This window comes from Danio rerio, chromosome 20 (genome assembly GCF_049306965.1).
Source record: "Danio rerio strain Tuebingen ecotype United States chromosome 20, GRCz12tu, whole genome shotgun sequence".
NCBI lineage: Eukaryota > Metazoa > Chordata > Actinopteri > Cypriniformes > Danionidae > Danio > Danio rerio.
The window spans coordinates 26,265,001-26,290,791 of NC_133195.1; the positions used below are offsets into that span (position 1 = coordinate 26,265,001).

Consider the following 25,791-nt stretch of genomic DNA (forward strand, 5'->3'; position numbering starts at 1 on the left):
TGACAAAAACAAAACACAAAGAAATCAAATGAAACTGATTTTTTGTCTTCATTCTATTCTCTAAATCAGTGGTTCTCAAAGTGGGGGTCACGGGACCATGACAAGGGGTTGCTCTGTGACTAAAACTAAAATAAATTTTATTAAACTATTTGAATTACCATATTTTATTCATAACCCACAGAAGAGAGTTAACCGTTGCGTAGAAACGACAACATACGAATAAAAATCAGCCATCAGCCTTTATTTTTTAATTTAAAATGTAATTTAATTAATAAATGACTATAAAAAAACATGATATTGTTTATAGACTGTGGCATTTTTGTGTTGTCAATATGCTCATGTATATATATGCCTTAGTGTCTGCAATGTTTATATATTTACAGTATAACCACCTTGAAAAATGGGGGTCAAGAGTCACTGCCATTGCTATTTTGGGGATCGCAGGCTGAAAGGTTTGGGAACCCCTGCTCTAAATCAGGGGTGCCCAAACTTTTTCTTATGAAAGGCCAAAAATCAAACTTGATTAAGGCTAGTAAATATAGCTGTCATGGGTAATTTTCTAGTTCGTTTATTAATATTTAAAAATAACTAGAAAACACTGCTTTATGTTAACTAATAATACAGCATCTTTTTTTTTTTTTTACATTTTATAATGAACTTATTACAGTAAAGACAAAAACAATCTCATTTATAACAGAATGGAGCACTACACTAGTTTTTGCCTTGATTTGCTGCTGATTGACATCATTTACATTTTTAAAAATCTTTTTTTTTTTCTTTTTACAACATTTAATTAAAACATTTTAATTCAAGTCCTAGGCCATGTTGCTGCACCAGAAAAAGGTGGTTTTTCATCTCCAGGTTGGAGGAAAGTCCTTACCCCAGATGGAGAAGTTCAAGTATCTTGGGGTTTTGTTCATGAGTAAGGGAAGGATGGAGCGTGAGATTGACAGGCGGATCGGTGCAACGGCAGCAGCAATGCAGTTGATGTACTGGTCTGTTGTGTTGAAGAAGGAGCTGAGCCGAAAGGCAAAGCTCTTAATTTACCTGTCAATCTACTTTTCTACTCTCACCTATGGTCATGAGCTTTGGGTCATGACCGAAAGGACAAGATCTCGGATACAAGCAGCCGAAAGGAGTTTCCTTTGCAGGTTGGCAGGACACACCCTTATAGACAGGGTGAGGAGCTCGAAGTAGAGCTGCTGCTCCTCCACATCGAGAGATGTCAGCTGAGGTGGCTAAGGCATCTGTTTCAGATGCCCCTTGGACGCCTACCATGTACCACTGGGAGGAGGCCTTGGGGAAGATACAGGACACATTGGTGGGACTATTCTCTCAGGTGGCCTGGGAATGTCTCGGGATCTCCCCGGAGGAGCTGGAGGAAGTGTCTGGGGAGAGGGAAGTCTGGGTTTCTCCCCTAAGACTGCTGCCCACCGCGACCCAGTCCCAGAAAAGCGGACGAGAATAAGATGAGATTTCATTTTAGTTAGCTTTTTTTTCTGTAGTTCAGCAATAAAACAAACATACAAAAAAAAATTACGCCAAATTAGAAATGACAATCTCTTATAAAGGCTTTTGGCTCAGCCCTCTCCATCCTTCTCACTCTTTTCTCAGAGGACATTGGGCCAAATCAAAGGTTATAATGGGCTAACTTTGGCCTGCCGCGGGGCCTACTTTGAGCATCTCTGTTCTAAATCCTTTATTGCAAATCTTTCTTTCATAGCAGAAAAACTCCAACATCTTTAGCGTGAGCGTCTTCTAACCAATACATGTGACATTATGTGTAATACACCAGCAGTGGTGTAAAAGTAACAAATTACAAATACTCAAACTACTGTAATTGAGTAGTGTTTCTCGGGAATTGTAATTTACTAAGTAGTTTTAAAAATGTGTACTTTTACTTTCCCCGGAGTACATTTTTAGTGCAGTATTGGTACTTTTACTCCACTACTTTCCTTCAACCTGCAGTCACTACTTTATTATTACCTGTCTATGGGGATTAGAAAAATCAGTCCTGTTATTCCTGTCCAATCAGATCACATAGAGAAAGTAAATCACATCATAATGAACTACCTCAAGACCTGCAGCAAACTGTTTGGAAGCATTAAAAGTGTCCAAGAAGATACTTTAACACGCATTGACTCAGAGAATGTTAAGACCGCATGTCACTGATGAGATATGATGGATGTTTACTGTATGATGACTAAAACTTTTACTTTTCAGTACTTTCTCCACCACTGTGCACAGTTTACACTATCCTTCAAACCACTACACTGAAAACATCATATGACAAAAAGTCATGACAACAAATGCTTTTGTTACTTTAAGTTGTTTTAATACACACAAAAAGGATTTTGCTTTATGTTCAAGCTACATCATAAAAAAATTATCACTTAGTCATGACAACATATATTAAACTAAGTTAATCATGTTCTAACCTAATTTTAAAAGTTACACAAGCTGTTTTAACTCAGTTTAACATAATGTAAGTTTAATGGACTCTCAATGTTAATTTGATTCAGCTTAAAAATTAAAGGTAACCAGTATTTTTTTACAGTGTACTTATTTAAGATGAACAGAAACGACACAATTCTTGAGGGGATTTTTAGGACAACTTCATAGTTTTGTGTTCAATCCACTTAAATTTGTTAAGTTAAATTAATCGATTTGTTTTGGGACAACATGAGTGAATTGTGTGGAACTGTTTTTTTACAGGGTAAGTTAATCAGGTTTCAACAAATGTTCATTCATTCATTCATTTTCTTGTCAGCTTAGTCCCTTTATTAATCCGGGGTCGCCGCAGCGGAATGAACCACCAACCTCAGCATGTTTTAACGCAGCGGATGTTATACAGAATTTAACTTAATATTTTTAGTCAGTTTGATTGATTTGAGATTACCTGAAAAGCTCATTTGATTCAACATCAACAAAAAAATTTTACAGTGTAGGTTTTTCCATTTTTCAACAAGTCAAATAAAAAAAGATTGATTAGACAGTACAAGTACACTTGAGAATAATCATGTTGCTTCATTTTTACATAAATATATGTTATGCTAAATGACAATGATATCAGACACATTTGCTGACATTTAATTTTCACAAACATTGTGAAAGATAATATTAAACGCCTTATTTGCATTTTAATATGCTAATACTATTGTCCATTTTATTTGATGCAATTACGAATATGTTTTAAACTCTTTTACTGGACAAAAACACATACTACATATTTTTATTAACATTATTTTTGTCTAAAACTTTAATATATCATTATTCTGGCTAGTAAACATCAATAGGATCATAGAGCTATATATCCAACCTAACTGATGCAAAATAAATATTTCAACCAAAAAAAACAAACAAACATTTTTTTATATTCTGTTAATTACCCAAATGAAAAATTCGATTTCCATTGTAAGTCGTGCGGAAAGACGTGCTCAATCAGTGAAATTATTTAAAATATTAAAGCTGTAGCGCCATCTTGTGGTGAATTAATCAACACAAAATGTTCAGTTACTGATGCAGAGTCACTTTTTTCATCTTAACCTTGCTGTCACTTCTGAATTGAAATAACAAATAAGATCATCATAAGACAGTGTACATTGTGAAATATGGCTCACCGATGTTGACAATGGCTCCTCCATGACTGAGCATGTTTCGTACAGCGGCCTTACATGTGAGCATGGAGCCCAGCAGGTTAGTGTGCAAAACAGACAGCATGTCTTCAGATTTACTCCTCAATAATAGCGCATCTCTTTAAAATAAACACATATTCATTATTTTATTAGAGGAATAATGTGACATTTATCTTCTTCACTCCTATTTGGTCATGATCATTGACTAGAAGCCAAATACTGAAATTAATCTTCAATCTGTCACATGTATTTTCAAGATCACAATCTACATTGGTCACACTTTATTTTGATGGTCCGATAGTTGAATTTAAATTACATCTACATGCCAACTAATTTTCATTAGATTATAAGTACACTGTTAGGCTGGGGTTAGGGTTAAATGTCTGTTGAAATGGCCCATTAAAATAAAGTGTTACCTCTACTTTCTGCATTATTTCTTAGTATCCTGTCTGACCTGTTGATGCCAGCCGCATTGACCAGGAACCCTACAGTGCCACAGGTCTTATTGATGGTCTCAAACGCTTTCTGAACCTCTTCTTCTTTTGAGACATCGCAGCTTAGGCCCAAATGGTTTTCTGAAATTAAATGTATACTCCTGAATTAAACAAACACCTATTAAAGGACTCTCGGACATTTTAAAAGATTCACCTCCAGGGAGAGATTGAGCAGTGGCCTGTGCAGCTTCTTTATTCCTAGACAACAGCACAATCCTGTGACCCCTCTGTGCCAACAGCTTAGAGACTGCTCGCCCGATGCCACGCGAACCCCCGAACACCACAGCCAGCCTGGACATCCCCAGCCTATCAGAGAAAAACACATCTGCAGAATAAACACTGATGATGAGCAAATATCAGTATTGAGTGAGTAAAGGTCAACATGCAAATGAACATGGTGACTGTTCTTCAATTTAATTCAAGAAAAATACAAAATGATTACATATAAGTAATATGCATTTTTGACTGACAGTATGTTTACCACCTACAGTAATTCATCACTTATAGCAGAAAGTGTTGTCATAGTGCTAAAGTTTTGGGACAACTTTCATGGCTTTGCTGTAAGAAAAGTCATTTCTTATTCCCCATTAAAACTCAGGTCAAAATGAATGATGAGTTTTTTATTACTTTTTTGTGCATGCCATTTTTACGACATTGACATGCACAATTTTACATGTCAAAACGTCGTGTAAATTATTTATTAAACTATATCAGGGTAAAAATGTAATGGACTATATACAATGTTATATACAAGGTATCACTGCATTTTTATATACATACACACATATACCTATTTTTATAACATTGCTGGGGCTTTTTAAGTATAATCTGACATTCAGAAAACGATTAATAGAGAAATGTGTACAAATTAATAAATCAATGTTAATGAATTGCCATCACTTGTTAAAACACAACGCAAGTCGACGTGGTTAAAATATGCATAATTACAACTGATTAAACCATACGTTATTTAGGCATTCAGATGACAAGACATCGAACTCACGTTAATGTCAATTTCATACGCTAGTTTTTTTTCTTTATTGTTTGTCGCTAAAAGTGAACTGAAGATATGGACGCCGCCATATTGACTACACTGTGTACGGCGAGCCAAGAGGTGGAGCCAAACACACTAAAACGCCAATGCATACTACTAACGTATTTTAATATAAATAATATTAATACACATTTGCCAAAATGTTTATGCATTAAACATATTTATTACTCTGACTTTCTAGCTTGAATTGTAAACAAATAATATATTTATTATATGTCTGACGTGGGTTCAGAAAGCAAATTAACGTTACGTATAAGAAAAAATCCAGGGGCTTTAATAACGTCGCGTTTATATATCATAGACTGTAAAAGATAGGGTTAACTGCGGCTACTGCACAATTTTAAGACTGGACATTAATTACTATTTTTCATTATAATAAGAGAGGTTTAGGGTTGGGGTAGATATAAACCTTAACAAAACACAATAGGTTGGACCAACTCGTTTTGTTATGTCATAATTTTATCGATTTATTTCATCATGGTAGTATCAAGAGTCACTGGGTGAAGAAGCTATATATTTTTTTTCTTCATAATATTAATGGCGATAGCTAAGCAGTACTGTAGGGGGCGCTGTGGTAATTTTCTTCTACTGGACCGCCAAACCACTGAAGGAATAAACAATGGAGCCCTCAATGGAAACGATGGTGAGTGTTTGTTGTTCTACTATATGACGTTATACACCGTTTTATAAACAGCTGGAATAAGCCATGGCTAATAAGTGATTTCTATTATTTAAGCACCTTACATTGTTTTATTCGTAGCAAAATTGATGCTTAACTAACGGTAAAAACAAGTAGGCTAACAACAAGGTTGCTGTTTAACTGCACGAACACTTTTAAACAATGTTATTTGTAGTAAAACTGCTTTAAAAATATTCAATGTTATTTGTAGTAAAACTGCTTTAAAAATATTCAATTTCAGTAGCACTATGAAATATTTCACATTGATAGTAATATATATGTTGTACTTTGTTATTTTTCCTTTTATAAACATACCCTGTTATGAAACTAAAACACATTCATGACAATGCAAATGCATAAATATTATTAGAAATTATTGGAAATACTACAGTGTTTTTAAACCATACTATACAGTACATATGTACTGTGTATATATTATAATAAATACAACTGTTTGTTAATGAATGCTCCAGCATACTGTAGTATTAACTGCAGTGAACTGATGTAACATATATATTGTAGCTTACTTTGTTTTTTACTACAGTAAACAATGGTCTGTTGTTTTGTAAAATACCCATAGTTGTAGAATAACTACAGTATTGGGTCATTTGTTTATATTACTGTAGTTGTGTTACATGAGCAACTATAGAATTCTACTACAACAGCTTAATTGACATTATTTACTATAGTATGATTCAAAAAGTGTACATTACCAGAGCAGGGCTCGAAATTAACTTTTTTACTTGGTAGCACCGGTGCTCCCAACTACAAATATTTAGGAGCACCAGAAAAAATTTAGGAGCACCCACCATAAATGAATGAGCACCGCTGCAAATTGTTTTTAAGGGATTTATTGTATTTTAAAACAACATTAATAGGACTGACAAAAACCAGAAACAACTAACTAATGCTGCGAAGACATTGATATTTGTGTGCAATAATTCCAAAATGAATGTCTAATAATTAGGCCATAGAATATTAATGATGATAAAAAATGACAATAATAGTAATGAATTCCATTTCTCATTATGATACTGCCTTGAATGTGCATGAATGTAGGTAATCTGCTATAAAAAGTCTGTTACTTTATGAAAAATAATTGTATAGTTTGCATCAAACAAAAATGAAGCATTGCAGTAAGAAATATGTATTTTGTACTGCTGTTTTTATATGCATGTCAATTTAATAAATAATATTTCTGCTACAAAACAAACAAAAGATTATAATAAATCATTCAATTCAATGGTGAAAGCTGCAAAGCAGTCATCAGTAAATAAATTAAAAAAATAATATACAAATCAAAAAAGAATAGACAAAATAAATTAAGTAAAGTCTCACTTCTATCACTCTTTAAAAGTTTTGGTTTCAGTTTGTGTCAATTTAAAGGTTCAGTCTGAGCTGATTTTCATTTTTCTGTGTTAGTGGAAAGCAGGCGAGTCAGCCGACCTATTTTATGAGCAGGCAGAGCAGGATTCTTGCGCTAACCATCGTCGCAATACCGCTCTTTGTTATGAGCCGCAGTTTCAGTGTAAACTTAGTAAAGGCGAGCTTCTTCGGCGATGATATGTACAGTATTAGATTTGACTTTTAGCGGACATTTGCGCTGAACACGCAGTGAATGCAACGCATGGAGATTCGGGCACCTTCCCCAAGAAGCGCGTACTCGATTGATCTCAGCTGGCGGATCATTATTCACCACGTGACGTGTCATGATCGCTTTCATCTGCGCCTCAACTTTAGGTGGGGTTTGCAAACCTGTGTGCTTTAAGTTTTTACTCTTCAGCCATTTGTATTTCCCGTGGTCATAAAAGCTTCTTCCCTGTCATCTGACAGCGGAATACCTTGAGTGAATGACAGCTAATATGAACCAATATAGCGGCAGGGAAGAGCGATTCAGCACGTTTTTACAAAAAATCAAAACAGGTCGCACTACAACCATTATCTGCAGTCGCACTAATGCTCCCAGATATATTATGAGGTCGCATAGATTAATTTTCGGGCGCATATGCGACCAAAATGGTCGCAATTTCGAGCCCTGCAGAGTATTTTTTTTCTTGTGGGCACTGACAGTTTATATAATGTACATTATAAATGTCAGTATTTTACTTGCTTTCTGTGCAGATTTTCTCTCATTCTGAGTTTGATGGTTTGATTATGGATATGAACGCGTGTGTTTGCTGATGATGTGGTGTTTGTGTCCAGATGATGAGTATGGAGGTGCAGGTGGACGTGAGCTGCTGTAAATCAGTAGGAACTGATCTGTCCATGCTGGATATTGAGGATATCCTTAGTCAAATCTGTCAGTTGAAGAAAGAGGTGGCGTCGCTGGAGGCCAAGCTAAGAGAAAGAGGAGAGAAACTCCAGCCAGAGGTTTGAGCAGATCTTCATGTCCTGAAGGTGGATTGCTGAGCTCTCTGTCAGACGTAGCTGATGTTTCTTGTGTTTTTCAGCATCAGGATTCGATGTGCGGCGTCAGAGCTCAGAGATTCAGAGACACACAGAACTCAGAGATCAGCCTGACTTTACTCTGTTATACTGACGCTCAGGATCATCAGAGCTCTGAGCCAAACGCTGGAGAACAGCAGACCACACTGAAGATGTGCTCCATCAGACTGGAGGACTGCAGGAACCTGATACAGAGAACTGAAAACATCACAGAAGAAGAAGACCAGAGAGACCAGGAGGAGGATGATGGTGATAATGATGAAAATGGAAAAGATGATGATGATGATGATGATGATAATGATGATGAGGACAATAATGAATTTATTCCTGCAGGTTTGTTTCTTTTATGACTTCTTGCTGTTTTTCATGATTTGTAAATGTCAGCAGAGACTCTGTAAGATCAGGTTTCCTGTTGCTTACTCTTTGCTCTTCCATAATGGTGGTTTAACAAACTCCAGATTACAGGATTAGTTTTAAGTTGTCAAAACCAGACCAGTTCAATCAGGCTTTGTTGGTTTTGGTTTGTGATTTCTAAACTAGAACATAACCTGCGCATAGCCAGATAATGACGGGAACATAACTAGAACATAACCTGAACATAGCCAGATAGTGACGTGAACATAACCTGAGCATTAGAGCTGCACGATTCTAGCTAAAATGAGAATCGCGATTTTTTTTTGCTTAAAATAAAGATCACGATTTTCTCACGATTCTGTAGATGTAAAATAAAGGTATGGTAAAAACAAACATATGGCACAACCTCGATAATAATATTATGTGTAGGTCTACCGGTTTCTATAAATAATACTATTCTACTTATAATAATTTTGATGTTGAATTATTTTTATGCTTGCAGTCTGTCATATTAGACAATTTTATTCACTGGTAAAATCAGACATTTGCCATTATCAGATTATATTCAACAATATATAGGCTAGAGTAGTTATACTGACATTGTAAACATTTATTTTCTTGCACAACTGTGGGTTCACTATAAAAGAAAAAACATCAAATGCTTGTCGTAATCATAACTCTATAATGCGATATGATCATTTAAATGAAGTGCACACTTTCGATTTCATTCTGACTGCTAAGTGCTTGTTCATACTTCGTGCGCGGCTCCCAAACGATCACTCCGTGCCACAAACTGAATATTATTTACAACTGTATTAGCTGTTACTCGCAACATATGCAGGTTCTGTTCACTGAAGTAGACGCGGACGCGTCTATCATTAAGTAGAGCGCGTGCGCGTCCTCTCTGTGATAACAGCTCACGGTCAGCAGCTCACGTCACGTGTGATTTCCCGATCGCGAAAACATCATTACATTAAAACAAAAATGACATTTTTAGGTGAATTATACCTTATGAATACAGTTTGTGACTCATTCAACATCATTTGGAGATGTCAATGTCACTGAGCAACGTGTGTGAAACAATGAAAAGACTCGTGCAGCCGCCTTCTCTTCTCTCCTGAACTCGAAAATATAATTGGCAGAATCGTAGAAATGCTGGATTTAGATCGTCTAGGGCAGGGGTGTCCAAACTTTTTGGGGCCGAGGGTGAGATACAAAAAAAAAAAAAAAAAAGTTGTCCCGGGCCAAATTTTACATACGTTCTACAAACACGTGCATACATATATATATATATATATATATATATATATATATATATATATATATATATATATATATATATATATATATATATATATATATATATATATATTTGTGTGTGTGTATTATGGAATTATTTTAATTCATTGTCCAACTGTGTTTCTAGAAAGACTTTTTAAAATCTTGAATCTTTTTTGGCCAAATTACAGTTGCAACACTCATCAGACACTCCTATATAAATTCTCCTTCAGTGAAGGGTTTCTTGTGCTGTGCGATTAGCTGAGCTACCTCATAACTAGGCCCACACAGAATCTGCATGTGCAGAATTCTGCAGATTTTTTGCCCATCATTAATTCTGTTTATTTACTTGAGTAAATGTGTGTAAATCTAAATTTTTTTTTTTTATTAATTTCAGTACTATTATTGACTAATGTGAAAATGTTCATCTGATTTATGTACAATACAGTGTGTACAATCATATTTTCTGTCTTTTACTAGATATATTATATGACAAACTTGCTTTATTTACCAAATAAAGTGAATCTAATTGGATTTCAAACATTAAATAAAAGTTAAAAAGATATTATTTTTTTATGTAATATTCTAAGGCTTTAGTTATGATACTCCCAAAATAATTCTGCAGAAATCTGCAGATTTTTACCAAAATTCTCCACAGAAATAGCAAAAAAACGTCTGCAGATTCTGTCTGGCCCTACTGATAACTAGCCAGCGTTCAATTTTCTTGCACTTTATTAGCACGACAAAACTGCTATTTTTGAGCTGATAGAGCAGCTGCTAAATGTTTTACTTTTTGATCTTGTTTGGCACCAGTGTAAGAGCTAAAGGCCAGATGTTTTATTTTATAATGTCTTTTAATATTATATTCCTTCATTACTGCACCTGATTCCTGGCAAATTAAACAGACACATATTCCACTGATATCTGTGAAGAAATATTCTTTGCCCCAACGTGACTGAAATTTCCTGTACTCACTGTTGGTTTTCCTTTTTCTTGATTGTGCCATGTCTCGCCAAAACGTGATTATCAATTATGTTTCCTTCAGTTTTGTCCGTTCGTTTTACTTCATAACAGAAACTGCTGCCTAATGGAAGGCATGTCATAGCGACACCCGGTGGTTATTTATTGAATTACGTTCATTTTTGTTTAGCGGGCCAGATTCTATTAATATTTATAAAAAGCGTCGCAGACCGCCACAAAACTAATTGCGGGCGGCAGATGGCCTGCGGGCCGTAGTTTGGACACCTCTGGTGTAGGGGGTCGAATCGAGATTGCGATCTTTTAACGACTAATTGTTCAGCTATACTGAGCATAACCAGATAATGACGGGAACATAACTAGAATATAACCTGAGCATGAACAAATAATGACGGGAGCATAACTAGAACATAACCTAAGCATAACCAGATAATGACGGGAACGTAACTAGAACATAACCTGAGCATAGTCAGATAATGACGGGAACATAACTAGAAAATAACCTGAGCATAACCAGATAATGACAGGAACATAACCTGAACATAGCCAGATAGTGACGCGAACATAACCTGTGCATAACCAGATAATGACGGGAACATGACTAGAACATAACCTGAGCATAAACAAATAATGATGGGAACATAACTAGAACATAACCTGAGCATAAACAAATAATGACGGGAACATAGCTAGAACATAACCTAAGCATAAACAAATAATGACGGGAACATAGCTAGAACATAACCTAAGCATAACCAGATAATGACGGGAACATAACCTGAGCATAAACAAATAATGACGGGAACATAGCTAGAACATAACCTAAGCATAACCAGATAATGACGGGAACATAACTAGAACATAACCTGAGCATAAACAAATAATGACGGGAACATAGCTAGAACATAACCTAAGCATAACCAGATAATGACGGGAACATAACTAGAAAATAACCTGAGCATAACCAGATAATGACAGGAACATAACCTGAAATTAGCCAGATAGTGACGTGAACATAACCTGTGCATAACCAGATAATTACAGTAACATAACTAGAACATAAACTGAGCATAGCCAGATAATGACTGGAACATAACCTGAGCATAACCTGAGCATAGCCAGATAATGACTGGAACATAACTAGAACATAACCCGAGCACAAACAAATAATGACGGGAACATACTTAGAACATAACCTGAACATGACCAGATAGTGACGTGAACATAACTAGAACATAACCTCAGCATAACCAGATAATGACTGGAACCTAACTAGAACATAACCTAAGCATAGCCAGAATGTAACCAGAAAACAACATGAACATAACCTGAACATCCTCAAAATTAAGCAAAAAAATTTAAACAATATCAGAATATAATCTGAGCATAACCTGAATATCACCAGGGGTCCGTTCTTCGTACTTGGATTACTCAGTTAGCTGGATTTGGATATTGACGATTTGACATAATCCAGGATCGTTTCGTTCTTCAAAGCTGATCCGAGAGTTGTTGTCATAGCAACAGTTCTGCTAGCTCAAACCTGATCGGAAGCAGGTTCAAATCATATAAACAGGATTAGATCGGCTCAGTGCATGCAAAGATAATAGAGAAAGTATGTACCGAATTCTGATATTTTCTTACAGTAGTAGTTATATACACTTGGGAAAATAGTAAATATATTTTAACTATATATATAAAGTTATAGTTATTAATAAAATAAATTAAGTTATATATATTAATAAAACTTATGCAATCTGCACCCCCAAAATAAAAGTACAAAGACTGCCACCTGGTGGTGCAAAGAGAAAACTTATTGATATGAACTTTTTAGATCGCTTTAGTACAAATTGTGTATGGTAATAGAAATGCAGAATATGTGACTTTTAAAACAATAAATAATACATTAATGCAGTCGTAAACATGTTTTGGCAGTTAATATGCCAGTGATTTGATGCTTCACAAAAGTTGCAGACGCCTTTCACAAAATCAAAATGCTTTTGTAAACATCCAGTTATTCCATAAAGTGATTAATAAACCGGCTACTATAATAAAGAAAATATTTTCTAAATATAGAACTAAATACATTGATATGCATTGAAATACATGATGAATACTCTTGACACAAGTGTAAAGCCTGCAGTTCACAACAAATGTGGAAAGTTCTTGCGTGTCATATTTAACAAACGGTTTACTCCTAATTTGATGTAATTTTGCTCACATGGATAATTGAATATTATTCAGATGATGTCATTACGCTGCTGTGCCGTCAGCCAATCATGGCATTGCTGATCATGATTTCGAGGATCGACAGATCTGTCCTTCACGACACACGCAGCGATCTCAGATTAGTTCATCTAGACATTCTAATCTGATTCGCGAACTAGTTTGAAGAACCAAATTAGAGAGAGGTCAGTTATCAAGATTAAAAGATCCAGCATCTGCCAAATCATCTTAGATCATTTAAGCGAGGTACGAAGAACGGACCCCTGAAAGCAGTGTGACCATAATCCGAAAATAACACAAACATAACCAGAAAATTACGTAAACATAGCCAGAACAAAGCCAAAAAGCAACCAGAAAATATCCTGAATATAACATAAGCATAGCCTGAACAACATCACCAGAAAATATTTAAACATAATCTGAACATAACAGGAACATGGCCAGAACATAATTTGTTGCAATATATTTACAACATAAAATCTTTTTTGAACATATTTTCATGAACGTAGCCAGAATATGATGTGAGCTTAAAAGAACATTTCCTACTCCAGAGCAGGTTAGCTGCGCAGTGTAAGTTTTAAAGACTGATTAAAGCTGAGTTACCTTCATAGTAGCTAAAACCCAGGATTGATGCAAACTAAACTGAAACTCAGCTAGCTGGCCAGATAATCCAGCTTCATGGTACAGGCCTCAGGTTTTGATAGCAGGTCTGTGAAATTTTAAAAAGTAATGGAAAACTTGCTGCCATCAGTCCTTGAAGTCACTCTAATATTGAAACATTTAGTAACTCAGGGTGTCCGCGGGGTTGTAAAAGGTAGTAAATGAAATTAGAAAAAATTAAGGGCATTAAAAAGTAATAAATGTCATCTGATGAGCCCAATTTTATTTAGACAATTTTCAATTTGTGTTAAATGCAGGCCTTTTTTTTTTAAATTGCATGGATTTATTTATATGTTGAGAGTAGGAGCTGAGTGATATCATGTGGGTACTGGGTACCCGGCTGGCTTGCAGCCAACCATATATGCAAGCTCGTTAAATTATAACATGGGAAATGCAAGTTTTCGGACCTCTGGCTGGAGGACTCAAGATCTACAGACTGGCTTAGGCCTGTAGTTGGCAACACGTCTATTGCCACGACTGCAAGATCAATCAATATAGCCTCGCTTGCACGCGCATCACACAGCGCCTGCAGTTAAACTCACAGCGGTTTATTATGACACTTTTATCAATCTTTTTTCCCGTAATTGACAGCAAGAACAAACATAGAAGCATTATCTGATTGACAAGCAGCACCTCATTATGTTCAAAATAATTTAAAATGGCAAATGGGACGAATTTATTCCCCATTTCGAAAGTAAAACATACTCCAATAGGTAGTGCAGTGTGTGGGTGAGAGAGTGTTTCAATGTGATTCGGTTGTGTTGTGGTTGTGTGACTGCTAGTGCTGGTTGCTGTATGGTTAACAATTATGACAGTTAAAGTAACTAGGTTTGATTTATTAAAAATAAATAAAATATTCGTCTAATTGTTTGTGCGTTTGGGTGGGTTTTGGACAGCTTTTGGGCTGGAAAAAGTCCACTATATCTGGCATCACTGGTGGTAGCTTAGCTTGGCAACAGAGCCGCCTGCGATGTCAACACAGTCACACTGAATCTATCGGCACAGTTCAGGACGGTTGTCTAACCGTGCCGAGAATTCAGGGCCAAAAACGGTTTGTAATCGTGCTGCACCGTGACATATGACATTGTTGAAAAACTATGCACAAAGGTTTATTGTGACATCTTGATTAATCCTTCTGCTTTACTTAAATGTTTATGTTATCTGCAATATGTTATTCCATTTGGAAAGATATTTCATTTACGCCACTACAGATGCAGCTCTAAGTCGTGCTGGTGTTAATATTTTTTGAAGGTATTAAATTCAACCTAAGAAGTTCTGTATAAACCCTGTAACTATTCAATGTATCTTCATATATTTTACTGAAGTTCTGCTTCTTTCAGATGACAACATTGGATCGTCTGATGAAGAAGCGCCTTTAACTTCAAAAGATAAGCGGAAGTCCAAGAAAAGTTTCTCTTGCACCTCCTGTGGAAAAGCATTCGCCTGTCAAAGGTTTTTATTGTTTCACGAAAAAAAACACTCAGATCCGAAGGCCTCTGTCTGCTGGAGATGTCTTAAGATTTTTCCTACATTACAGGAGAGAAAACTTCACCAGAAAGAGCATCTGGCAAAGAAGGAGTTTCACTGTGAACAGTGCGGGAAGGACTTTTTATCTTTTAGTCAGCTAAAAGGTCACTTGAAGACACACAGTGGTGAACAGCGTGTCCAGTGTGACGTATGCAACAAATCATTCTGCAATAAACAGACCCTGGAGGTTCATAAGAGAATCCACACAGGCGAGCGGCCGTATAAATGCCCTCACTGCAACAAGAGTTTTAATTATAAAGCCGCCATGAAGAACCACATCCGCATTCACACCAACGAGAGGCCGTTCCAGTGCAGCGAGTGCGGAAAAGCCTTCAAAACCAACTACACTCTAAGCTGCCATCTAAAATTCCACTCTGAGGAAAAACCGCTTCAGTGCAAATACTGCAACAAGCGATTCCGGCAGAAAGCACAACTGAATGTCCATGAGAGGATTCACACCGGAGAGAAACCGTACCTGTGCGCCGAATGCGGGAAGAGAGTTAAATCTTCTACTGAGATGGTTTATCACCAGAGACACCACACTGGAGAAAAACCGTACCTGTGCAAAATCTGTGGGCGGAGTTTCAATAAAACAAGCATCTTAAAAAACCACATGAGGACTCACACTGGAGATAGACCCTATAAGTGTTCACACTGCGACAAGACGTTTGCGCGACTTGATGTGATGAAGACCCACGAGAGGGTTCATACTGGAGAGAAACCGTACCGCTGCTCCATCTGCGGAGAGAGGTTTGCGTATTTAGGAAGTTTTCTGAGCCACCAGAAGAAACATGGAGGAGAATGAGTGGATGAGCAGATCAGCGTATGATGGAGAATTGAGCACTGAGTGTTTCTGGCTGCATTTCTCAACCCTAGTCCTCACTCTCCACCGCTCTGCCTATTTTGATCCTTTGAAAAAAAGACAGCATTTACTGCTATAGTACGGGTAAAAGCAGGCCTTAAATTGTGCCGGTACACTCCGGATCCAGCACCTCTGAAATTTGATCTGGCACCTCATTTTAACGATCCTCCTTCTCAACCGCCCTACTCCCCTGTTCACTGTTACTATAGTCCCGACTCCCCAACCATCTTCACTTTTATCCGCGACAACCCTCCGCTTTTCACTTCCGTTCTTCGTCCATGACACCTCTCCGCCAACGCCCCCCCTGCTCTCCACTTTCGTGCTCGACACTTTTTCAGTTTAGTTCACCTTTATTTGTATAGCGCTTTTACTATGTAGATTGTGTCAAAGCAGCTTCACATAGAAGATCATAGTAAATTAAAACCGTGTCAGTCCAGTTTTCAGTGTTAAGGGGGCTGTCACACTAGCACTTTAGGTCCGCACCCAGGTTCGTTTGACTGTCTGTCTGTCTGTCTCAGTCACTTTCGTACTTTAGTGACAAGCGGGGCTGAGCCACGGCAAACACAGTGATACACAGTGCTGTCTGATTTTCTCCTCCAAAAACAGCTTCTGGACTGTGTGGTGTTCTGAATGTTTATAATATTTTTGTGGCAGATGTAAAACATATGCTGGATAAGTAAAACAAATGCTGGATAAGTTGTCGGTTCATTTCGCTGTGGCCATCCCTTATGAATAAAGGGACTAAACTGAAGAAAAATCAATGAATGTTTATTACAGTGGTGGTTCAATCTGTTTGACATGGTCATTTGAGCAGCCAGTAAATACACATCTATTCATCCACTATCAAAGTATTGTAAAGTGTGATATTTTGCCATGGTAAAGTAAATAAAATAAAAGTGTTGCCTCGTTCAAATAAAGATTTTAAAATGAAAACTAAGCGTCATTAGTCAAACAATTATATGTTCAATGATTATGAGCCTCCTGTGTGTGATTTGCATAAACAGCGGTTATATATATTAACAGCCTTTTCATTTAATTTATTTTCTCTTAAATTTGCAAGTTATGATAAGGGCTACTTTCAGCCTTAAAAAGATATATTGTGCATATAAGATGGTGAATTTGAGAATGTCCTTTATTGACTACGTAAGCTGAGGTTTGGTGCATGTGTCGCTGTTTAAGTGGAGATTTTCAGCTCTGGAGAAAAATAACTGACTCAGAAAACGGCGGGTAAACTTTCAAATTTTGTATCAACATTCATCCAAGTGGACCTGTTCAGCTCTTACTTGGTAATTTCAAATATCAAATATTTTACATACTAATCAGTTAAGTATAAAAGGTATGAAAATTATAGACAATAAATTTAATTACTTGCAATAAAAAGTTATGCAGAACCACATTTTTGCCTAAATGCAAATTTTTTTTTAATTCTTTTTTTAAACAGATTGAGTGGAAAAAAGAATGGAACTTACCTAGTAAATACTGTCTCACCATTAAAATTAAATAAGCAACAAACTAATACATTTAATTTATCCAGTGAAAAGTTGTTACATTTTTTTTTAGAGACATAGAATCTATGTGCACTTTTTGTAAATTAGAGGAGGAATCGATAAAACACCAGTTTTTTTAATGCACATATACCCAAATGTTTTGGTTTAATGTTGAATATCTTGTATTTAAACTTACAAAAATAAAAAATCAGTTTTCTTGTAAAGATTTTTTTTTTTGATATACAATAATAATAACAAAACTTTTTAGCAAACTTAGTTTTTTAATTTAATGATAATATATGGGAAGTATTATGTACACAAACAAAAATGGCCCAATGATAAGCTTAATATTTATTTGGTTAAAATTGATCTTAAGCATTATATCGAAACCCTAAAAGACACAAAAAATAAAAAAGCTATAAGGATGTATGCAGTTTTGAAATCATTTTCTTAGCAATTTTTTTGTCATTTATATATCCCCTGTAATTTTATTTATTTATTTTTCTACTGATTTATTCTTTAGATGTAAAAAAGTGTAAGCATTGTATTCTTCATTTTTTGTATGCTGTTGTTCTTGTTATGCAATAATAAAATATTAATAATAGTAATAATAATAATAATAGAGAACATTCATTCTATGTAATCAGTGAGAAATATGCACTGTTCACAAAATCAAGTTGATACAATTATAATAATTATTATTATTTTTATTATTTTTAAAAATTATTTTTAATGATAAATAATAAGATAAACACCATAAACATGATACTTTTTTATAAGAAATGTACAAAACACGTGCAATGCTTGTAAACATTACAAGTGCTGTGCACCAGAATTCATTAATCCTTTTGTGGGGTCATTTTCAAAAGGCTCTTCAGTTAAGGACCATGAAAGCGGATAGTGACCAAAGGCTCCATGACCGTGTACCAACCGGTGACGGTTGCTAGGGGGGTATTTTGCGCCAAACATTGACAGACAAACTTGCCAGCTGTATGTTTTGACTGACATATTTTTCAACCTATCAGCCGTAACTCAAATTGAGCGTAGACCAATCGAATCACTCCTAGCAGTAAGCGTGTGCCGTCTGCACACATGAGACCGCCCACAAAAGAAAAAAATCTTCATTTGAGCTGCTGTGATGCTGCCAGTGCTCGTTGACTATTCGGAATATATAAGATATACAAGGTAAGAACTAAATTTGCTGAACAAATTGTGTGTTTCTTCAAAAATATGTGGCGGAGTGTAACTTTAAAGTCCATGTCAGCGTCGTTCCGCCCTGTCAATGAAACTGACCATTTCGTTTTCATTAGCACGCTTTTAGTATCGTGTTATTGTCATTAGTTTGAACAGCGACCCTTTCAAGGCCCCGCTTCACTAGACACCAGCTGCTGCTTTACACACTTTGCATTGTAACGTTAATGTGCTGCTGCTTTTATCCACACAGCATAAAATTGCATAACAAATCTAGTTTGTTAATAACTTATTGTTAATGGTTGACAGTGCAAGTCAGCTCCTATTTTGAGTAAGTCTCTGTGTTTTGCTTTGTTCTTTACAGCTTGCAAGTTTTAGTTTCCAGCCCGCTTTGTGCTTTTGTTATTATTATTGGGCGACAGTTTTCATCATGTATTTAACCTAATTTGTGTTATCTTGAGGTGTGTCTCTATCAGTCGTGTTTTTCTTTTATATTCTCTCTTTGTACCCCTTTCTTAGTCCCTTTAAAGGGTGGTGGGTAATTCCTCCTGACATGTCATATTTAATTCATAAGCCTTCTTTCACTGTCTGGCTTTTTGCTGCTTATTTTTTGCTTTCAAGCAAGGCTGCTACTTTTGGGCATGATATTTTTAGTGTTTGCTTTCCAATATTTTGTCTAAAATGCCTGTCCTCCTGAGAATTCACCTTGGCCATCTGGCAGTTGTAGTCATTCCCAGCATGCAGCTGGATTCTGTATGGAATAAATATCAACATTTCACTCATCAGGAGGTGCTCCGCTTGAGTTGGTTTAATAATTCCTGCTGACACTGTGAATGAATCACAGCTGAATGTGACTTTAATATGCCACACCTCTATCTATCTATCTATCTATCTATCTATCCATCCATCCATCCATCCATCCATCCATCCATCCATCCATCCATCCATCCATCCATCCATCCATCCATCCATCCATCCATCCGTCTATCTATCTATCCGTCTATCTATCTGTCTATCTATCTATCGATCTATCTATCTATCTATCGATCTATTTATCTATCTATCTATCTATCTATCTATCTATCTATCTATCTATCTATCTATCTATCTATCTATCTATCTATCTATCTATCTATCTATCTATCTATCTAACTAACTAACTAGGTGCCTTAGTTTTATTAATCCTGTGAGTGGCAGATTCTGGAGATGCTTGAAAAATTCCTCAGAGATTTTACTTCATATGTGCCACACCATTTACTTGGCCTGTTAATACTAGGCAGTAGGCTTGCACAATATATAATTTCAGCATCGATATGACAATGCACACATTTGCAAAAGTATCATCTCAGAATGTGCAATGTTGAGTTGGCATTATATCACGAGCCACAGTTCAGAGCACATTAGGTTTTTGGAGTCACTGCAGTTTTACCATAGAGTGAGCGTTTGTCATGTGTGTGTTTTTAAAGTCCTGTGACTGTGAGCATTTCAAGAAAGTGTAAAGTATTAAAGCACAAGAAAATGTGACACTTTGGAATTTTAATAAAGATTCAAATTCAATTATTGGCACAATGAAGAGTGCAAGATGTTTGTTTTTTAGATTTGATTATTCAATTTTTGCACCTGAATAGAGTTATACTTTCCTAGAAAAGCATTAAGCTTTGTTTATTTCAGGTTTATCTTTGTCCTGTAATGTTTATACATGCTTGTAACATGTTTTATTTTGTTCACTTCCCTACTGAGTCATCCCGATTAGTCTAAATTATTCTTTTCAAATAGACAAGGTGGATCCATTTTTTCATGTTCTAAATGCTGAAATCTGGCCTTACTATTAAATGTCACAAAAGTAATTGAGACTTATCAGACTATTTAACCTTTTTTCCATTCTTTTATTGTCCAAATTTGGTGAGCCAGAGTGGATTGTGTATGACTTTGGCTGTGAGGAGTGGGATTTAGTGTGCTGTTCTTCTGCTGTAGCTCATCTGATTTATGGTTGGATTTGTACTCTTCTGCAGAGTCCATCGTAAACAGTGTTTTGTTTTTCTTTCTTGATTTAATTAAATCATTAATAGATTCTCTCTGCTTAACCCAGTCTGGTAATTCCGCTCTGACCTCTGACATTTTCTTTCATAAAATTGCCACTTACTGATTATTTTTAGCTTTACTTTACTTTCCGTTTCCGTTTTACTATCCGTGTTCACACTAGATCTGATTGTGTGTAAAAATTCAAGTAGATCTTCAGTTTCACCAGCCTGTGCAGCATCATTAACAATCCCACGTTTAAAGTAATTCAAATCTCCTTTTTATCATGTGCTATTCTTTCCGTTATAGTATGAGAAGTCATTTGCACAGACATGGATAAATATGAGAGGTTAAAGAAGATTGGGGAGGGATCCTTTGGGAAAGCTATCTTGGTCAAGTCAAGGACAGATGGCCGACAATATGTTATCAAGGAGATTGGTATCTCCAGGGTGAGTCCATCACTTTCATCTTTTAGACATCTCTCAGAAATGCTAATAGGTATTTTATTCATTTAAGATTTCAGCCAGACAAAATGTGATATGCTGAGGGTGCTATCTAAATGTATACATATTCATGCACTGTTTTTTTTTTCATCAGATGTCGAACAAGGAACGACAGGAATCACGTAAAGAGGTGGCAGTTCTGGCTAACATGAGCCATCCAAACATTGTCCAATACAAGGAATCCTTTGAAGGTAAAGCCTTTTAATACACTAAGACATCCATATTAAGAAACTGGTATTAAATTATTTTTCATTGCATGCAGCCATATTAAGTCAATATGCATGACAAGAGGAATGAGCATTCTGTGTTTGGGTTTTAGTTGACTGTTTTTGATTAATCTAAGAACATTAGTTCCGGCACAAACTATAGCCAGTGCATTTCTGTTTTAAAGGCTCGTGTCAGATTGATAGATTGGGGTGGCCGGCAGAATCTCGTGGAGCTCAAAGCTCTTGAATTAAATTACAGGGAGGATGTTGTTGTGCTAATGATAGTTTTCTTTATGGAGCTGTGCAGTATCTCTTGACATCCGGATGGCTGGCTAATTAATGACATAAATCTGTGGCAGTGTATAAATGTTAATGCTATAAACAATGGAGAGCAATATGTTTATTTTATTACATTGTAAAATCTGATTGTTAGAGGTCTACATTGGTTTGTTGAAAACACTCTTAAAAATGATCAAATTATGAAAGCATTACATATATGAAATATACAGCCAAGCCCGAAATTATTCATACCCCTGGAAAATTCTGTCTATTGTTTTTTTTGACCGAAAATGATGCCAGCTTCTCCCAAAAATTATATTTCTTAGCTTTTTATTTAAATTTGAACAAAAACAAAATTTGCCAGAGGTAGAAATAATTTTAGGCTTGACAGTATATAGAGTATGGAGAGTTCTGATTCAAAAACCTCAAAGTACCATCTTTTGAAATTTTCTTCTAAAAGAGGTGTTTTTCATACACATTGTTAATCAAAGTGCTTTACATAAACAAGAATAACAGAAACATGAAAATTAAAATGATTAAAATGATTAAAAATTATTAAAAGATAAAAACTGATTAAAATGTGTTAACTGATTAGAAAAGAATGAAAAAGAAAAGAAGACATAATACTGTGCTCTGTTGGACATAGCTCAGTGCTCATTCATTAAAGGCACAGCTAAACGGATGTGTTTTAAACCTTGATTTGTATTTACCTGATGTTGGAGCACCTCTGATAATATCTGGAAGCTGATTCCCGCAGTTGGGGGCTTAGGCCGTACTCACACTAGGTACAGTTGCCTCGAACCGGGCCAAAGTACGCTTGTCCCCCCTCCCGTCTCCTCCGACGGCCCGCACTCACACCACAATCGGGCACGCTTACGTCATCGCTGCTGCGCTGTTCAGTTAGAAGCGCTCTCACTCAGCAGCGCACAGTGGAGATTTCTCTAGTTATATCGTTTCAGTCGTTTGATATGCAGTGACATGCAATCAAATATTTCGCCAAACAGTCCATAGGAATGCGTTGACAAGCAGCCAGATATTTCGCCGAACAGATCCGCCCCTTTTGGCGCTCATAAACAATCATAAAGCTCTCGTGCTGCAGGAATGAGGAGGTTTGCTGAAGGCGCGCAGCTGTGGTGCAGTGAGGAGTTTGTGTCTTTAATAAACTACGGCAGTTTGCGTTCACTGAACAGTAGGAATGATTAATAAATCCAAATGAAACAGTCCCTTAAAGTCACGTCTCGCTTTCAGTTTCGCGCTTTGGCGCGTTTTGCACTCACACTACAAACGTACCGCACCAAAGCCCAAGTGAACCGCACTCAGGCCCAACTCTTCCAACCGGGCCAGGGCCGGCCAAGTGAACTGTGCTTGAGCCCGACTCAGCGCACTCACACTTCTCAAACGATCCGGGAAACAGGCCTGGGCACGGTTCGAATAGCATAGTGTGAACTAGGCCCTTAGTAGCTGAAGTCCGATTTTACCCTGCTTTGACTGAACCCATGGAATTTATTATTTACTTTATCCTTAAGATCTGAGTGATCTGTTAGGTTTGTATTTAATCAGCATATCTGTAATGTATTGAGGTCCGAGGCCATTTAGTGATTTATAGAAAAGTAATAATACTTTAAAATCTATTCTGAATGTAACTGGGAGCCAGTGTAAAGATCTGAGGACAGGTGTGATGTTCTCTGATTTTCTGGTTCTGTTTAGAATCCTGGCAGCTTAATAAGCTGCAACTGTATGACTGTCTTTTTAGGAAGGCCAGTGAGGAGTCTGTTACAGTAATCCACCCTGCTGGTGTTAAAAGCATGAACAAGTTTCTTTGAGTCCTCACTGGAAGCAAAGCATCTAATTCTTGCAATGTTTTTGAGATAATAGTTTGCTGATTTACTTTAAAGTGAAATAGCTGAACATTAACATGCATACTTTTAGAACAACATTTCAAAGCTTTTTGCACTTTTCACATAGGTTGAATTTTCAGCATCTTTACCCCAGTCTTTACCCCAGTCTTCTGTGAGATGTGACCATTTATGACGAGTTCAAACTGCATGATTTTCAAAGTAGCTGTGTCACAGATGTTTTCACACTGCATGACTATCTGGGCTAGCGTAGTATATCTTTTGTTATTAACTACATAACGAGAAAGAAGCCTTTAAGGGAGTAGAAAATGTACATATTTGCTCACCTGGGTTTGAAGGGAATTAGCAATTTTTCCTCAACTTTCTTTTGAAACTTTTTGTATGAAACGTCAAACAGACTCGGGTGCTCCTGTCAAACTTCCAATAGTTTTTCCTCCATTTTTTGGTTCTAAATTAGCTCTTCTAACTTCTCCCTCAACCTCCTGCTGGCCTGCAGGTACACACACACACACACACACACACACACACACAAGTGTATGCTGCTCTCTCATTGGCTGTAGGAGATCGCCGATGTTATTTTCCGTCATAACTCATTTCACACGGCATAATTTGAATTGCAGACAGCTCCAGATATTTAGCATGCCAAATATCTCACAGGCATCGGCGACTCATCTGGGATTCTCAAAGATCGGGTCTTTGATAGTTCATAATGTGTGATTGTCACTCACGTGAACGAGCACTGATTTGCCTGTGACTTTTAGGCATTTGTCGGCGATTTCTCAAAACCTGTCACCGAGTCAAAACCGACAAACGCTAAAACCATGCAGTCTGAACTCGGCATTAGTCAGTCCACTTTTCCAATTTGTTTGTCAAAGAAATTGTTTTATTATCAGTTGAAATACTTATACTTAATCTATTTGATAAAATTTTTCTTGACATTTTTGTATTATTATTAGTAGAATTATCAACAATAGCATTTAATTTAAAACGGATATACTTTTCTTAACATCATAAGTTTACTTGTTGCTACCTTTGCTCAATTAATTGTGTCCTTGTTAAATGAAAGTAAAAGTCTATTTTAAAAAATTATATTGAAAGGTAGTGTGCTTGCCATCATTGCAGATCTATTACATCATTACTGTAGAAGAACACTAATCTGTCTCTCTTATTCTTTAGAGAGTGGTTGTTTGTACATTGTAATGGACTACTGTGAGGGAGGAGACCTGTTTAAGAAGATCAATAATCAAAGAGGATCTCTTTTCCCAGAGGAACAGGTAAATTTTCTTTGCTTTTTACAATGTTGTACTATATACAAAAACAATACTAAAAGCTTCAAATTCCTTTCATTATAAAGGAATATAGGATTTTTAATTATTTAATCCATTTTAACGTTAAGAATAGTTTTTGCAATGTTATCATTTGACGTACTGATCTCTGTTGTTTTCTGGAAGATTCTTGACTGGTTTGTGCAAATCTGTCTGGCTCTTAAACATGTACACGACCGCAAAATCCTACATAGGGACATCAAATCACAGGTATAGTTTCTCTCTTTCACACACTTTTGTATCAACAATTCTATGCAAATGCAGTATAAGATTGTTTACACATGACTTCTGGTTTTGCTTTCTATGAAGAATATTTTTCTGACCAAAGATGGTACTGTGCAGCTTGGAGACTTTGGAATCGCTAGAGTTTTGAACAGGCAAGATATTTAAACTGGTTTTAAAAAAAGCATAAATGGGGCGAGAATGACATTCATAGATGATGTGTTTGTGTTTGCAGCACCGTGGAGTTGGCAAGGACATGTATCGGCACTCCTTATTACCTGTCGCCAGAGATATGTGAAAATAAACCATACAACAACAAGAGGTAAAGACACTGTTTGGAGCACAAAGGGTGGATAGTACTGTGTCTATAAGGCACTCAAGGACCCTTGTGCAGTTTGCTGAGTCATTAGAGAGGTGATGTAAGATACACAAGTTTCTCTGATCCCAGCAGCTACATATCGATCCTGAGTCGTTTGTTTCCAGGCTGTTTGTAACTTGATCAGTCTGAATATTC

General features: G+C 36.4%; 3 protein-coding genes across 41 annotated transcripts in view; 2 read left to right on the forward strand and 1 right to left on the reverse strand.

Annotated features, from left to right (window-relative positions):
* cbr4 (carbonyl reductase 4) overlaps positions 1–5,230 on the reverse strand; it is a 6,578-nt gene extending 1,348 nt beyond the window's left edge. Inside the window, exons 1-4 of one of the 2 annotated variants that reach the window (XM_073932269.1) lie at positions 5,133–5,230; positions 4,284–4,454; positions 4,090–4,210; positions 3,621–3,754 (exon numbers count right to left, since the gene is read on the reverse strand). In XM_073932269.1, coding sequence (XP_073788370.1) covers positions 3,621–3,754; positions 4,090–4,210; positions 4,284–4,428 — 400 coding nt within the window. In that variant the 5' untranslated portion in view covers positions 4,429–4,454; positions 5,133–5,230. 2 annotated transcript variants of the gene reach the window in all.
* Positions 5,231–5,791: 561 nt separating this feature from the next.
* Positions 5,792–17,122, forward strand: si:ch211-191d2.2. Of its 2 annotated transcripts, XM_073934101.1 has the most exons (5): positions 5,792–5,826; positions 8,065–8,232; positions 8,313–8,640; positions 15,141–15,252; positions 15,338–17,122. In XM_073934101.1, exons 1-5 carry the CDS (start codon positions 5,803–5,805, stop codon positions 15,426–15,428), a joined length of 723 nt encoding a protein of 240 aa, XP_073790202.1. In that variant the 5' UTR covers positions 5,792–5,802; the 3' UTR covers positions 15,429–17,122. The 2 variants fall into 2 exon arrangements, with proteins under 2 accessions (XP_073790202.1, XP_009292950.2); XM_009294675.5 differs by having other exon boundaries at positions 15,141–17,122.
* A 1,689-nt stretch (positions 17,123–18,811) lies between these two features.
* Positions 18,812–25,791, forward strand: part of nek1 (NIMA-related kinase 1) — an 83,746-nt gene continuing 76,766 nt past the window's right edge. For all 37 annotated transcript variants that reach the window (XR_012396425.1, XR_012396426.1, XM_009294677.5 and 34 more), the window contains exons 1-7: positions 18,812–18,861; positions 21,196–21,335; positions 21,484–21,580; positions 24,907–25,004; positions 25,182–25,265; positions 25,365–25,432; positions 25,513–25,599. Coding sequence is in view for 15 of the 37 variants with exons in the window: in XM_009294677.5 (XP_009292952.1) it covers positions 21,219–21,335; positions 21,484–21,580; positions 24,907–25,004; positions 25,182–25,265; positions 25,365–25,432; positions 25,513–25,599 (551 nt within the window). In the remaining 22 variants the exon portion in view is untranslated. The remainder of the gene's footprint in view (positions 18,862–21,195; positions 21,336–21,483; positions 21,581–24,906; positions 25,005–25,181; positions 25,266–25,364; positions 25,433–25,512; positions 25,600–25,791) is intronic.